The sequence below is a fragment of the Nipponia nippon genome, unplaced genomic scaffold (genome assembly GCF_047370975.1).
Source record: "Nipponia nippon isolate SJK-2023a ecotype South Korea unplaced genomic scaffold, ASM4737097v1 scaffold_1, whole genome shotgun sequence".
Classification (NCBI taxonomy): Eukaryota; Metazoa; Chordata; class Aves; order Pelecaniformes; family Threskiornithidae; genus Nipponia; species Nipponia nippon.
The window spans coordinates 113,329,014-113,345,268 of NW_028262290.1; the positions used below are offsets into that span (position 1 = coordinate 113,329,014).

Below are 16,255 nucleotides of genomic sequence, written 5' to 3' on the forward strand. Positions count from 1 at the left end.
TGTGACCTACAGCCACTGCCATTTAATCACCTATTTCAAATTTACCTTTTTTTTTTTTCCCCCCTTGGTAAGAAACTATGCATAAGATTTTAAACTCAAGTTGAAGGTTCTCAGTAACAGAACAAACCCGGTGTGCTCCTTCGCTAGCTGTAGACGACCTACAGTTGAAGAACAAAAGCCTAGTGCAGCCTGATACAGCAGGCTAAAGTGAGAACGCCCCACAGGACTGAGCAGTCCGTTCAGGCTGGAGTTACTAGGATACCACTCAGATTTTTGCCAGAGATACGCGATTCTCCAAATTGCATTATTAAGTAGTATCACTGTTTTTCTTTTAATGTATACGCCCTCGAACAGGCTTGGAACTGCATGTCCCGGACTACGTGAAAGCAATATCAACAGACCTATCAGCAGCATCCCCTGAGTCACTTCTCCCGTCTTACCTAAGCAATTCAGGCCTTTGAGGGGGGAAAAAAAAAAAAAAAAAAAAAAAAAAAGTTGATGTAATGGTAAATGCAAACACGTTATGTCGCCTTCATAAAAAAATTAGTAGCTTGCCTCTTGGAGCCATCATTATCCTGGGTCCCGTGAGGCCTTACATAGTATAAAATGCCAAACCTTTAGGAAGGGTTCTATGTAAGGCAGGTTTATCTAAAGTTCCTTTTCCAGTCAAAACCTTTAATAATGGTACAAGACACAACTGTGTACATCTACTTCAGACCTACCCACAAAGAGGTAGAGGTGTCTTTGTTGAAAGCTGTAATTGTATTTATGGGAGTAAGAAGCAGAATTAAGGAAAAGGCAGTGACGCTCTGCACAACAGAGTAAACGAAGTTGCTCTTGATATTAAAGGCTGATGGAAAGTTACATCATTACCTCCCTACTGCCTGTTCTTCACTTTCAGTAAAGCAGAATTTGTCCCATGATGAGAGAAATGCTGATTTACAAAAGTCATAGTGAGGGATTCAAGTTCCATCTAATCCTCGGTTTGACTTCCATACCTCATTTCCAGCTTTCACTGGCCAGTAAACACAGCCAACTAACGTACATGGCTCCAAGCTTTTCACAGCTTAACTATTTCAAGTCGCCCTCCGCAAACTACTTGCTAGAAGCGTGCGTGTGGTGGGAGGGTGTCACATAACTGTACCTGCTTCAACCAGAAAGCACACTCAAACTTGCTGGATTCAGTCTTTTTTAATAAATTAATGTCATTCAAAATACAGTGCCAGAACATGATGCAGCTGAACATGCTAGTAAGGTTTGTCATGAAGCACCTGTGTTCATGTTAGATTGGCGGCACCCCGCTACTGCTAGTGGTTCCTGGGATTAATGCCGGAGCAGCACTAGTCATCTGCTCCCCTGCACGCAGAGCACAGGATATTCCTGAACGGTTTGCTCCCCCCCCCAAAGTAAAAAACCTGATAGCTAAGGGATATCTATACACAATCACACTACAGTAATGCTTGTTATTAAATTAACAGAAAATAAAGACCTGGTTAATCCACACTAAAACTTTGTTTTACAATGGAAAAATACATCAGCAGCAGGAAGTAATATACATGAGCCAATGTTACTGTAATACAGAATGTGGAGGCATTTACCGATTAAAGCTCCACATAGACCCGCACTATGAGGGCTGACAATTCCTATTGCAAGCCCAGCAACTTAAGTCCACACCTGGTAAACTACCAGCTGCTTGGAAGACCTGTATTCTAAAGAGACAGGTATAAGTTAGTGAAAATAGAATACATGCACCTAAATAATACAGCTTGACTGAACCTGCAGTCACTTTGCCCTGCATGTTACCATACAATGGAAGATCTACCCTTCCTACCACAGGTAGATCCATGGGATTTGTTTCTTTTTCTTTTAATGGCATTACTATACCAACATGGATATTAGTATTAAGTAAGTGCAGCACAGTCCTTTAATTAGGCCACACTGACAATTATAGAACTAGAACTTAAGTAGAGTAGCCAGAAGTAGTTCAAATATAACTGGAAGATACTTTCAAAAGAGTTGTGACATCATCCTAGAAACAGTAACTACTTTTTTTCTGAAGCTAATTTTCCTGAACCACGACTTCATAGAACTAGAAATTAATTCTTTAGACAAGTCAGATGCTTAAGCTCATGATATACATATATGTTTCTCAATTATCAGATAATAGTATTTCAGATTATGGAAGCGTATCTGCTCGTTTCACTGATTCATACTGAACGGCGGCAAGTGTTAGGTAGGGCATAAAAATACAACTCATGAAAGACAGGCTTGACATTTCTGTTTCCAGACCTGTTCTTTCACAACCATTTATTTCAAGATAGCTGAGCACAGAATCAGTTGCGGTCTAATTTGGGAGCTATACAGGTGGTAAAGTAACCATCTCCCCATCCAGCTCAAATTCATCAGCTCCATCGGGTGAGAAGAGATACGTTGGAGGCTTCCACGGGGACTCTTCAAGGCAAGATGGATACAGCTTTCCTACAGTGCACCGGAAGTCTTTCCCCAAGTCCCACAGCACACGTTCCGATATATGTTGTCTTAGAAACCAGCGATCGAGTTCCAGGTCGTACTGATAGGTGGCATACTTCGCTCTCTCGTTCATGTGGGTTTCTCGTATAAAGACGCATAAAGAATTAGAGATGACGACGGCTCTAACGCATGGGTCAGAGTACCGCTTGGCAGGGATGTTGGCTGCCATTCTCCATTCGTTTTTATTGACATCATAGATTTCCACAGTTACGGAAGACCCATCAACAGTACTGCTTGGGAGCCTTACACCAGAGTTGCTGGCAATATGCAGTCCTCCAATATAGAATATTTTATCACCAAAAGCAGCGGCTGAAGCAAAACATCTACTTGTTTGTCGCATAGCCATTTCTACCCAAGCATCCGACCTGGGAAAATAACAGTACATCAAGTTGTGTGCCATTACGTAAATGCAGTTGTGAACCGCTACTGCTGTGCTCCATTGCCACGCGCAGGGCAACGGGCTTACCATGGTCCACTCATCTTTCTCAGTATCGTATCTCTCCACAGTTCTCCTGTTGAGCTCTCCACCAACGCTGTCGCCCCCAATTGCATAGATGTATCCTTCACAGCAGACCAGGGATGGCTTTATACGAACAAAGAGCATCGGGGTCTTTGGAAACCAAGTGTTTTGCTGTGCATCAAACCAGTAAAAGCAATTCACAGTTCTGAAGGCAGCCTGGAGTTTGCTGCTTTTACTGTGATTGGTTTTCATGTTTTTCAGAGGAACTTGCCCACCTGCTATATAGATGTCATTATCAGGAGTTACAAGTGTCCCAACCTTATGCAAGTCAGCAGGAGGGTTGCAGAGTTTGTAAACTTTTTCTGCCTGGGGGCTGTAACAGACAGAAGAATAAAGACTACCAGGGTTTTCAGCAGCAGCTTCAATGAATATCATCATCTCCTCTTTTGTCATACCAAGTCTGGGCTTGAAGAACTTGGGCATCGATTTGTACAGTCCTTGCACCACCACTGATTTATCGTTGGGTGGCAAGCCTTGAAACCAGGCTCGCTGTGTGACTTCAGAAAGTGCATCGATTCGGATTTGGCTAAGAACAGAGGACAAATACTGCGATCGCGATTCTGTGTTGTACTCCAGCCATAACATAGCAGCTTCACGAACTGTCTCCTCCTTCTCCACATTTAAATTGTCACTGCTTAAAATATCTATCAGTAGGTCATGTGACAGTTGCATGAAAGCCTCCTGGTGGTATACAGCTGTGAACTTGTGCTCTACCATTCTTTTAGCGCTCTGTTTTAACTCTTCACAGCTAAAGAGATCAGCAAAACTTAATAGACGCACACAATTTTCCGCGTTGATTTTTTTGATTAAGTATTCTCTACACCGTTGTAACACATCATCTACCTGTAACGCAAAGAAGAAACACACTCAGTATTACTGCACACAATCTATTCCTTCACGTACCAGCAGCAGGTAAAGCTACCTGCATTTAGTGCTGAACACCAGAGTTTAGGCCTGGAATGCTACAGATGACACACAAAAAGACAGCAGTGAGTTACTCAACGGATTCGTACACATCAAGTACATCACATGATTATGTCTGCTTGAGAAACTAATTATCTAAATATTAGAAGGGCACTGTTCTACTTCCACCCTCCATAGTGTCCATAAAGGAAGGAGGGCTGGTTACATGAAACATACCTGGCAAGCAACGGCTGTCTATACTGAGCAAACTGAGCAAGAGTATTTTGAAATGACTGAACAGAAAAGCCTATTTAACAAGATAATGAAAAAAATGGTTCAGAGATTAGAAGCAGTTATTTCAAACTCAAAACAAAACATTCCTACCTGTAAGAAGCAGGCAGTTTCATAAAGCTGTTCTACCGTGCTGTCGCTTATTGCCAAGTTACCCGTGTATGCATAAGTTATGATAATTTGTAAAGTGGCTGCATCCACATTCCTCAGGTGTACGTGTGTTTGTTTACTTTCACTTAGCCCGCTCATGAACATGGCTCTGCAGAGAAATACGCGTATTAAGACAAAGACCAACAGTAAGTACAGTAATCTTAAATTCACTTATCACCCGTAAGCCTTCAGTGATTACACTCCAAAAGCTAAACAGTCTTTTTGGTTGCCTGTTTACAGGTGTTTAGTATTTACCTTAAGCTACCATCTAGTATTTAAGATAAAGCACTCGTACAGAACATTCAAAAAGTACCATCAGTGCCTTCTGTAGAAATATTTTATACTTATGCAAACTCTTTTGTCTTAATCAGCAGAGAACTCTTAAAGATTTTAGAGTTTTAATGATGAAATTTAAAACCTTTTCTGTGTCAGGTGATAAGAGGGAAGAAGCATCCTCCAGAAAATACTGTTGAAACATATACAGGTAGATTTTAGATTCTAAAACAAAAGCAGCAGATTTATGCACTGCACTGAGCTAAGTCATATCTAAAAGCATGCTCCTCTGGGCAGAGGAGAAAGTTAGCTCAGAAAAAGGAGGAAACACTAGCACTCCATGAAGTGTTTCTTATATACTATTCCTAATAATATGCAGTAAACATCAAGTTTGTAGACAGAAATCAATGACAGAAAAAAACTATCAGCCTGGATCGGGGCAGGGGGAGGGAGGGAAATGCGTAAGTATTTCTGTTGCATCTTCCTGAAAAAGTAGAAAGGCAATTTAATGGGGAACAATGATTTCAAGAGCTTTATATTAATTCAGGTTTGGTAGTTATGGTTGCATTGAAAATTCAGCTCAAGGCTCTTTATATTTATTTGGGGCTTTTTAGGAAACCATGTACGAGACAAGTTACAAGGGACAGTGGGTGCATCCTACAGTCCTGCCTCCAGCTGGAGAGGTGAAGGGGACACGGAGATACATGCCCTAAGCAAAGCCATTCTAAGAAGCATCCGATACAAAGGCAGTGCCCCACCACCGCTCCCTCCTGCCCCATCCCCATCTCTCTGTCTTCTTCTAAGCTCCTTAACTCAGGGCAACGTGCATTTTAGGAGGGACCACTGACTGCCCAAGTGAGTATCAACTTGCCGTGCAGCTTTTTAGAGGTAAGCAAGACAGTAGGAGTGCCAGCAGAGACTCCTCTTCGCAGAAAGGAAGAGGTAGCTGTTAGAGAATCTGGGTCTAGCGCATGCTTACACACCGCTGAGCAGCCTGTGCTGGAGCTGGGCTGCCGCAGCACGGCATTCAAGCACAAAGACAGAAGGTAAGCTGGCTGCAGTTGTACACGGTGGCTGGATCACGCTAAGAGATGCTTTTCTGTTCTTCCCCCCCCCCTCCCCACAGCCTCCTTCAGGACTATCAATTTTTCATAATAAAGTTAAATTTAGGAAGCTGAGCATCTTTTTGTAAACCAAAGCACAGAAGAAAAACAGAACATGACAAAACCACAAGCTTGATACTTCTTTTAACCAGTGCCAAAACCTCACGCCATAAATAATAAACAAACACATATGAATAAGAGATCTGACTGCATATTCTAATGCAGCACGCTGTGTGGACTCGTGACAGCTTTCCAACCTTATGATTAGCCACCTACATTACATCTGGCCACATTTCCACTGGCTGTTATTTTATAGACTGTTGGAACTATGTCATCTGCAGAAGACCAACGGCAATAATCATTATCTAGTGATCACAGAATCCTTGTTGCTAAATATCATAGACTCATCTGAGATGAAAAAATTAACACAAAAACCAGCAGCAGCAAAAACTTATGTGAAAAATTAATCCTCAAATAGTTGCCTGCATTAGAGGTTATTCTCTATATTCTATACAAGAAAACAGACAAAACAAAAAACACTTTAGAAGGGTTCTGTATAGTGAGCCCATGTCAACAAGAAAACAGAACTTGCAAACCTTCCATTGATTAAACAGGAAAGAAAAGTTGTAAACCCTCCACAATGCATCAGGTAAAGGTAAAACATGCATGGATGTCACCAAGACTAGTCTCAAGCTTCAAAATTCCTTCCAGACAGGCAGAGTAATTATACTGTGTTGCCAACAAAAAAATGATTAATCACTGCAGAAAGTTCATGGTGCCTCCTCTTCTAGGACTTACTATGAAGGTATTGGCAAGAAGTAGTAGCACTCAACATATCTTTTTATTAATAAAAACTTTTCAAAAGACAAAAAACGGGACACCCAGGAAGCAGGAGTTACTGAATTAAAAATTGCAACAGCATCTTGGGCGGGGGGGGGGGGCGGCAAAAACAAACCACCCACACACAAAAAAACCTGTTGCATTGCAGCAAGACTCTCAGGCAAGGGAAGAGTTTCTGGCTTCTTTGCTGAGCAGAGAAAACCAAATGATCCAGAAAACAAAGCACAGCAATCCCTACTTTTACCAGAGGCTTCTGCTAAGAAACAAAAGCTAAGAAACATGACAATGGAACTCCCATAGCCAAGTCTCAATAATCCCTTGTTACCCTACCTTGGGAAATAAAAAAAAGATTTAAATATTTAAAGATTAAGTATGAAGAATAAGAAATTTACTAATTATTCAGACTTGATTAACTCCCTAAGGAAAATGAACCATCACAAGTGTGATTTCCCCCCCCCCCCCCCCACTTATTGTAAAAACCACAATACCTATCCAGAGTAACTCACAAGTTGCTGGAAAATTTATTTTACTCTTTTGGTGTTGGCAAGTAATGATATTTAAGCTTTTTACTTAGTTCACTGATCTTTAAAACTCTCTGCAATACGTTATTGTTAAACAATTAAGTAATAGTACACTCAAAAACAGGTATCATAGATTTTCTAGAATTAACAGATCCTGCTTTGAATACTTACCTGAAATAGGAGCTGCATGTTGCAAGAACCATCTTATGGCAGGGGAATTCAGTGCCCTCAACAATCAACACTATGTCAGTTAGCAACTGCTGCTCATAAAAGAATTTCAACTGCTCCAGCAAGGATACAGCATACTCGGTATTTATCTGCCTCTCGTCCTGGGTAGACATGACTGTATTCCATTAATATTTCCAGGACCAGAGAGAAAAGTCCAGATTTTTTCGCCAGAGAAAGGTCAGTTGAATGTTTCTGAAGTAAGCAGGGAAGAAACGGCAGGAGGTCTGTAGCCTTCAGAAGTGATACTGATAAAAAAAAAAATCTTGGACTGCTGAATCAATGTTTCAGAATTTGACCTACTATTAGGTCATCATGCTTTGACTTGATGTCACAATATGTTCAGCGACTTTCAAGAGTGTCTGCAGAGCTCCTGTTGAGATCTGTGATGCAGCAAATGAATGAGCAAAAGCAAAGTCTGAGGTAGATTTCGTGGTACCATCTCGTGATCAGTGGCTGCACTTGAGTGACTGAAAGCAGGAAAATAAAATTAATTTACACATTAGCACTTTTTCAAAAGCTTTTCATAGTCATCCCTTAAAAATAATTGTCCAATAAACTTATTTTTAAATTAGTACTTAATTACTTGCACAAAAACTCTTGTTGAAAAAAGTTAAACAACAAAAGTATCGAAGAGAAATGAAAAGCAGAAGAGTTTGTACATTAATTCTCCTCAAGACCTAGACTCATGAATTAAGATAATTTATTTCGTCAACACAGCTTCTAAGGCTGGAGAGTTAAAACGAGGTTCAGTAAGACTTTATTCCTCTTCCAAGAATTACCTGGTTTTCCCACTGAGCACACCTGTGCATTTCCTTCAACCATTGATAAGATAACCACATTTTTTTCATTTCCATATTAAACAGCTACTTTTTCTTCTTCTGTGTTTTTGTCTACTTAAAGCTTATCAATACCAGACCACTAAAAATGTAAATACAGTTTCTTCAACATTCCATCATTTTCCAACTCAACTCTCAACATCATCAACCACCCATTTATTTCACCTTCAGCATTCTACTAGAGAACAAGCAGAACCTGAGCTAAGGATTAAAAAATCCTAACAACCTATGTTCTCAACACTCATTTGATTCATCTTCTCTGTGCAGAAGGGCTTCGCCTATTAACATTTCACATTCCATTTTTTCCCTTCTGAGTCATTTCCATACAGCCAGTTAAGCATGACTGCTGCAGACAGAAGAAAAGAAAAATAAGGAGATAATAGGAGCAAAGGGATGCTGGAACAGCAGGGTTCAAAACACTTGGAGTGGTTATAAAGCAATGACCACAGGCTACCAAAGTCTGTTTTCTTGTTTGGACATTTCTCCTCCTCTTAAAAATCAAGTCAGGTTTTATCTTATCTTCCATGTGAACACAGAAACATAATTAAGAATGGGATAGTTGTGACAGTAAAATCACCATCGTAAAGGACACCAGAGTACCACACCTATCAAATACTTGCAGATTTATTTAATCTTGCACTGTTCTTTCACATTCCAAAATCAAGAAATAACCAGGGACATGTTTGTCTAATGTCTAAGACATCACTGTTATAGTTGATGATGAACGGTGAATGCAGAAATACCTTACTTGAAACAACATACTTTAAATTCCATACAAAAATACACGATTTAGTGTAAGGTGAAGGCTGTAGCAATACCTGCCAGTCGTATCAAAGATCTGTTATTTCAACAGGGCCCTGTCTGTAATACAATTCAAAGACAGCTGTCTTTTAACATCCACTCACTTGAAACAGATATGCTTAATTAATGCCACTTTAATTACTACTAATTTAGTGTCACTGATTTTTTTTTTTCCCAGTGAAGAAATATACACAAACAGGAATCTCAAACTCTTTGTTTTCACTGGTTGTTTAGCTGGAAAACAGTCAAAACAGTCAAACCCACTGTTCAGGTGAAGCCAGTTAGTTAAGAAAAAGAGAAAATGCGTTAATATTTGGGGGAGGAAGAAGGAGAGACTACTATCTGCTATAATAACAGATATTAGGATAAGTCTTGACTTCAGACCTTCAAGTTTCAGGTGCATTTAACGACTGAAGTCACTAAACCACAAGTATATGGAGGATATACAAAGATACTGCTCATCTAAAGCAATGACCTTCTGCTTCAAGTCACAGCTTCTTTGCACCAAATCAGTTTGCTTCCTATCTCTGCATCACTGACCACTGTCCTGGTTATCTGATAACAGCTTAACGTGCAACCTAATCCATTGACAGATTTTGCACTGAACTTTAACTGGCTACAGAGACACACAGACTTCCTAAGTGTGTTAGGCCCACAGAAATAAATAGCTCGTCGCTCTACTGGTATCCCAGGTCTCTCTACAGCATTGTTTTTCCTGGCTTAGGAGTAAAGTTTCAAGAACAATACAAGCCCGTGGACTAAGCTCTGTTCAGGCAGAGCACCAGTAGCACTAAGCTGTAGCAAAAGAAGTCATCGATATCATAACTTCCTATTGTGACGTAATTTTAAAGCATATAAATCTTCAAAAACTGCAAAAAAGAGCAAAACTAATATGCACCGTTTTAGTCATTAGGTAACAGAATCAGTCAAGGATGCCATGGAGAAACTGATATACACCTGCTAGTAAGATTAAAGACATTTTTGGCAGCATGTGGCTGACAGTCAATAAGTGAAAAAGCAGACCTGTCCAACAGAAGACAAGTTGAAACTGTGAAATTAATTACTATAAATAGCTGGAACATTTGAGTATGACCCTGGTAGCAGAAAAGATTGAGGAGATGACAGGAGTCTTGTTGCAGAACATTTATGTGATGTGAACCACCTTTGAACTGTAAATTTACAAAGCTGGAGTCCTCGGTTTACAGCTGATCTGAAACCCTCTCATTTCCATGATGGGCTCCAAGGAGGCGCGCATCGTAGGAACATGCTACGTACACGATTCCTGTTTTCCACATCCATACTGTGTTTTGCTGCCAATGATAACCATTTACTAAAGAACAAAATTTTGCATTTGTCACAAAGTCGGGAGTCGCATCCCATTCCCTTGTATGGGAACCATACTAAATACTCCTTGGGAGAACAATAAATACATCAAGGATCTCTGAATTTCTGGTCTAAAATTACCATCATTTATATTGTCGTTTGCCCAAGCGAAGTAAATCTGCTCAAAACATTAGGATAACTGGTGTAGGAACATCACTTTGTGCCTGGAAAGTCATCCAAGACTACCTACTTCTCTCGCACCTCTCTGAAGAGTTCAAGACAATTTCAAAGGAGATACTCTCCTCACTTTAGAGGCTGAAAAACGGAGGCACTGAAATAAGAATCGGCTTGTTGAAAGCCACATACTTTCCAAAGGAGAACTGTAAGAGACTCAGTTCTCCCCAGACCCCACCTAACATCTCTCTCACCGCACTGTGCTTGGTTGGCACACAGCTCTTAGATCTCAGCTAACTGAAAAACTATGAACTGGAAAAGATGTCTACGGATGCGCTACGCCTCCTGTAGTTCTCATAACTACACAGCGGTGAACATTTCTGATTTATGGATGAAAGGCTCTATGGCTGAAGTTAGCTTAATATCCTGAACTGAAACTGATAGAATAAAAATAATCCCTGAATACAAGTTCTAGGAATAAGACTTTCCCCTTCAACAATGTCACTGGAACAACCGTTTTGTTCTGGGTAACTTCTTGGAAGTCAGCTGTCTAAAACAGGACCGGTAGGTAGCTGCTGGAAGGCCACTGCGGTACTGGATTACAAACTAAACCAAATTATTACTGGGTGATCAAACGTAACTCCCTGTCAAGCTGGAGAGCAATATGAAGTAAGAGGCTGATAAGGGGGTTTGTTTTAAGTAATTACTCCTTTTAACTTAAGTAATTTTAATGAGGTGGCTTTTAACACTTGTTCATGTACTTCAAATTTGAATGAGACCATTCCAAAAATTAGTCATCAAATGTTAATGAGTTATGGGACAGGCTATTAATTGCATTCCTTGAACCTGTTTATCTTCTGAGGTCAGGCAAAGATAGATAAACAGAGATACTGCACTACACACACGGAAGTGTTAACTCTATACTTCAATGTATAACATGGAATAAGTATATTGACTATTTTCAATTTAATTAGTAGGGAAAAGTATAAGATATACAGATATCATTCTTCAACTGGACTAATTCAAAACAAAACTTGCTTTATTTTTTCCAAACTGTAAGAAGGCCAAAACAGATAGACATGCAAATTCTTTCAGGTTTTTTATATATTTTGATACTAGGAAAATAAATAAGTTCTTCTGAAAATCCCATGAAGAAGTCTGCCAGATTAGATGCCTAACTTCCAATAAAATTCTGGGAAAGGCTTAAAGATCTATGGAAGTCCCAGAGGTGCCTATCTGCATCTTCAGCCATCTAAATACCTCTTGAATTCGAACTTCACTAACTACAATTCACACTTCAATAAACCTGTATGTTTGGAAGAAAAAAAAAAAACAACAACAAACAGCAACAATCAAAACTTATTTCCCTGGACCGTCAACTTATTTAATCTAGTTTTAACTAATTTTAAAAAAGCTTTAAATACTACTTTTGTGCACTTTTAATCAAATTCCTATTTCCATCCAAGGGCAGCTTCATACAAATCACAAGTAAAAACACGTCTAAAGAAGTGAGTCATTCACTATTTTTAACATAATAAAGTGTCAGAATTAAGAAGCGAACAACGGTAAGCCAAACTACACAAGCGTTCAGCGCAGAGATAGCAATCCTCCCAGCTAGTAATGAAAGTACAAAGCTCAGGCACTTTAATACTTTGTTACTATTACAGATATGATGAGTTACAAGTCAACATGTTTCAAAATGATTATACAAAGTAATAGCAAGGGGAAATACAAGTACTAAAAGCGATTACAATCAATTATGTAAATCAATACACCCAGCCAACAGATCTCAGAGATAGGAAAGAAAGAAGAAAAAGGAGTTGGAAGCTCGAGATTCTTGAGTCATGTATCAAATTTGCATCCTTGGCAGCAAAAAAGAAATAGGTAATTGATGAAGCAGTTCCAGACTTGGAAGTTTTCCTCTCTTCTAAAGCCATCAAAGGTGTCTTTGATAGCACTGCAGTCCAGAAACCCGAGGACATCAAGGAGATTCCAGTAAGGCAACAACACGAGATTTCACAAAAAAACAAGGACAGATTTATTCCTACAATGTTATCATCTTGAAAATTACTATTCACTTGGGAACTACCAGTATTTTCCATACACATTATGCTTGGGAGGCGAGTTACAACTTTGAAGTAGGTGAGCTTTCTGAAACTACGCAGAAGCTAGAGACTACAAGTGTCAGACTCCATGCTAACAACATGTTTGGTCACAAAGCGCTCCTCATTACCAGTTTCTTTCCTGTTTTTCTGCTCCTAAAGGAAGTTATACTCTAAAGGAAATACCTGCTCAGAAATAAAATCAGCACAAGATAAACCAACAACTTCACTTGGCAACTGGCCTTCTACGTTGAGCACAGGTAGTTTCCATCCCCAAGGGCGTTTCTGTTTTGTGGATAGACTTGACCTGTTTTGGAAAATTAACCTTTGAAAAAAGTGGGCCATAGATGTCTCCAGTAAGATCCAGCCATAGATCATGTATGTACGGAAAAGTGTTTTTTTCTCTTTGAACTCTAGTCTGTTAATGAAGCTAGTCTGCTTTATTTAACAACTTAAATTCAAGTTCACAAGTATACATCACTCCCTTAAATATTCACTAAGAGATATGACGATGTTCAACTATAAATTCAAGCATTTCTACATTAATTATTAATCTAATTTCTTAATGTAGCTTAACCGTGAGTTAGTTCCTGAAAGGTTAAAAGTCTTATAATGGATACCTTATTCACACATATAAAATTTATTCTCAAAACGCAACAGCCACTAAACTAAGTAAGAGAAATTTTAGTATTTGCACCAATTCTGGTCCATTTCATAATCACATGACCAAAACAAAAAAGCCTGCCTCAAAAAAAACCCCCAACAAACCCAAACAACCACCACCTGTCCATAATGTAGTAAAAAAAATACTAAATAAGCAGCAACATCCTTCCTTCAGCTTTGGTCTGTTCCTGCAAGATGCTAGTTACACAGCACCAAGTATAACAGGACCCTTTTACTGCACACACAAAAATAATTAGGAAAGAGGTGTGACACCTACACCCAGATCATGAGACTACATGATTTACACATCTGAGTATGTTAAATATTAGAAATTACCTATTTCTCCTGGTACATTTCTGAGAAACTGAACTAAGTTGATCATGTATTTTAATGATCTCCTAAATACGTCATCTTAACAAAATTCATGTAGATACAGCCCTGGGTGAGCTCAAAACAGCACACAGCCTTTCAGGTCCACTATGATCACAAAATAATGTAGAAAGCCAAGCTGTGGCTTTGCAAGGAAACCTCTGAAAACGCAGATGCTAACTACAACACAAATCCATTTCTACATCATAATTAAAGTTATTTCAAAAGCAGCAGGTATCTATCCCGTTCATAAGAGAAATAATAGTAAATACTAGAAAAATCTTAGGCGTGCAGACAGCTAACTTCAAAGCTATACTATGCATATATTTAGTCTATAAAAGTTCACTAAGAAATCTGACTCTTCAAATCCACATATAAACACTGAAGCCCACCCTTGGTCGCTGTAGATACTAATACTATATATACAAACACAACTAAGCATATCAGCCAGGAAAGGTGGGCAATTACAAGAAACGGCAATGCCACTACAGTGCTGTTCTCCCAAAAGACTTCATCGCGTCTGCCCCTTCAAGCATCTCTTAAAAAAAACACCAAACACTGAAGTTGCAAACATCCCAGCCTGCTCGGCTGAAGAGGAGCACTGACCGCTGGAAGCCCTGCTGCCCACCTCATTACAGGCCTGAGCTTACGGTCCCCTCCTGCTTGCGGGGCCCGGCGACACGGTACTGGAGAGGAAGGAAACACGTATTTTTCCTCTTCCTGAGACCCAGGTGCGCCGTCCCGTCCCTCCGTCGCTTCAATTCCTTTCCCGCTTCCCTGAGGAGCCCCCCGCCAGCCCCAAGGAAGGGGGCACCTTCCTGCTACGCGAGCCCCGCCGCGCTCCGGGGGCCAGGGGCGGCCCCGCACGGCTGAGCGCCCGGCGCGCTGCCCTCCCCGCTCCTCCTCCCGGCTCCCCCGAGCTCCGCCGCGCCCGGAGCCGGCCCTGGCCAAGGGCGCGGAGCCTGCCCCAGCAGCCACCTCGCCTTCCTCCTCGGGCTGCCTCCGCCGCGGGTCTCCGCCGCTGTCCAGCGGGCCCGGGAGCCGCAGCTGCTGGGCGGGAGCGGCCGCAGGTCGCGGAAGGGGCGGGCGGGAGCCGCACCCAGGCGGGGGGGGGGAGCGGCGGGCTGCCGCAGAGCCCCCCGCGGGCCTCCCCGCCGCGGGAGCGCCGCCCGCCGCCGGGGCCCAGGACCCCTCGCAGCGAGGGGCGGCCTACCCCCGCTCCGGCCCCGCCGCGCCGCCGCCGAGGAGACGGGAAACGGCCCGACGGCCGCGCCAGACGAGGGTGGCCGCCGCCTCACGGCGCAGCGGGACGCGAGCGCGGGAGAGCCGCCGCCATCCCCTCTCCATCCCCCGTGACAAACCTCCGACCGCCGCTTCCTCTTCTGCCTCAGCGTCCCAAGCGCGGGCGGGCGGCCGGGGGCGAGGGGGCCGGGGAAGCGGGGGAGGAGGAGGATCCGGTCTCGCCCGGGCTGCGGAGGCGGCGGCCACTAGGCGCGCAGGCGCGCTGCCCTCCGCCTCCTCACCCCCCGCAGCATCACCGCCGCTCGGCGGCCGTTAGGACGCGCCGCGCGCCGCCGCGCCTGCCCGCCGCTCCCGCGCCTGCTCGGACGGGACGGGAAGGGGCGGGCCCCGCCCCCGTTGCCTCGCCCCGCCCCGCCCCCGGCGCCCCGCCCCGCCCCCGTTTCCTGTTCCACTCCCCCGAGCTTCCCCCGCCTACGCCCGGCGCCCAGGGCGGGGCGGCCGCTCCGCCCCTTCCGACGGCGCATGCGTGGGCGGGGCGGCCGCGCGCCCGCAGCGCCCTCTGCTGGGGGGAGCGGCTGAGGGGCGCCGCTCGGCCCGGCCTCGTCCCTCTCCTCTCCCCAGCGCCTCCTTTCCCCGCCCGAGGCCCTCCCGCGGGCTGAGGCACCGGGCAGCGGAGAGGTCCCTCAGCCAAAACGCGGGCGCCTCAGAGGCGAGGTTTGCCTGGCCCCTGAGCAAACGCCGCCCGAGGCTTGTGGGGCCTGGAGCCGGCCGCGGCAGGGAAGCAACAGGGGAGAGCGAGGCGGGAGGAGTCCGAAGTCTGGTCCGAGGGAAAGGAAAATCCTGAGGAGAGGCAACTTTTTAAAAGCTAGGGACTGGTTTGTTTTGTTGTTTTGTTTTTTTTTTTTTTTAAATTTCCCTTTGGGTCCATCCACCAGGAGAAAGACTAGGAATTTAACTTAAAACAAGATGAAAGCTTAATCTGATGAATGCGGGGGTTAAAGATTTAAAACATCCCAGACAAGTCACACAAGTGGCCTGCGCACCAAGTGCCTAGAGCTGCCGTCAGTGGAAAAGAAAAGCTTTGACGTCAGAAGTCTGTGAGCAACGCGATCAGTAATCCTTCCCAGGCATTTTATAATTTGTGTCTTAAGGCAAAGGACAAATTTAATCTGAACATTACAGAAAGAAAAAAAAAAAACAAAAACAGAAACTACAGGATTTTCCCAGCCTAGAAATACAAACAGTCTCCAAGCAGCTGCACCTCTTTGGTTTTCTCGAGTCACTCACCCCCGCGCGTAGTGCATTCGTCGTGCTTGCTTCTCTCGCCGTCTCTCCCAGTACGGCTGCTCCCTCGTTCAGAGATGTGAAGCTATGAAGCGGCCGCTCA

General features: G+C 43.0%; 1 protein-coding gene across 4 annotated transcripts; it reads right to left on the bottom strand.

Moving 5' to 3' along the window:
• Window positions 1–1,176: 1,176 nt before the first annotated feature.
• KBTBD2 (kelch repeat and BTB domain containing 2) lies at window positions 1,177–16,249 on the bottom strand. 4 transcript variants are annotated; one of them, XM_087767508.1, is made up of 4 exons: window positions 16,156–16,249; window positions 7,302–7,825; window positions 4,337–4,502; window positions 1,177–3,892 (listed from the first exon to the last, which is right to left on the bottom strand). In XM_087767508.1, the coding sequence occupies exons 2-4, from the start codon at window positions 7,469–7,471 to the stop codon at window positions 2,357–2,359; spliced, it is 1,872 nt and encodes a 623-aa protein (XP_087623634.1). In that variant the 5' UTR covers window positions 7,472–7,825; window positions 16,156–16,249; the 3' UTR covers window positions 1,177–2,356. The 4 variants fall into 4 exon arrangements, with proteins under 4 accessions (XP_087623634.1, XP_087623624.1, XP_087623628.1 ...); XM_087767498.1 differs by lacking the exon at window positions 16,156–16,249 and adding an exon at window positions 14,988–15,226; XM_087767502.1 differs by lacking the exon at window positions 16,156–16,249 and adding an exon at window positions 14,605–14,710.
• Window positions 16,250–16,255: the final 6 nt, after the last annotated feature.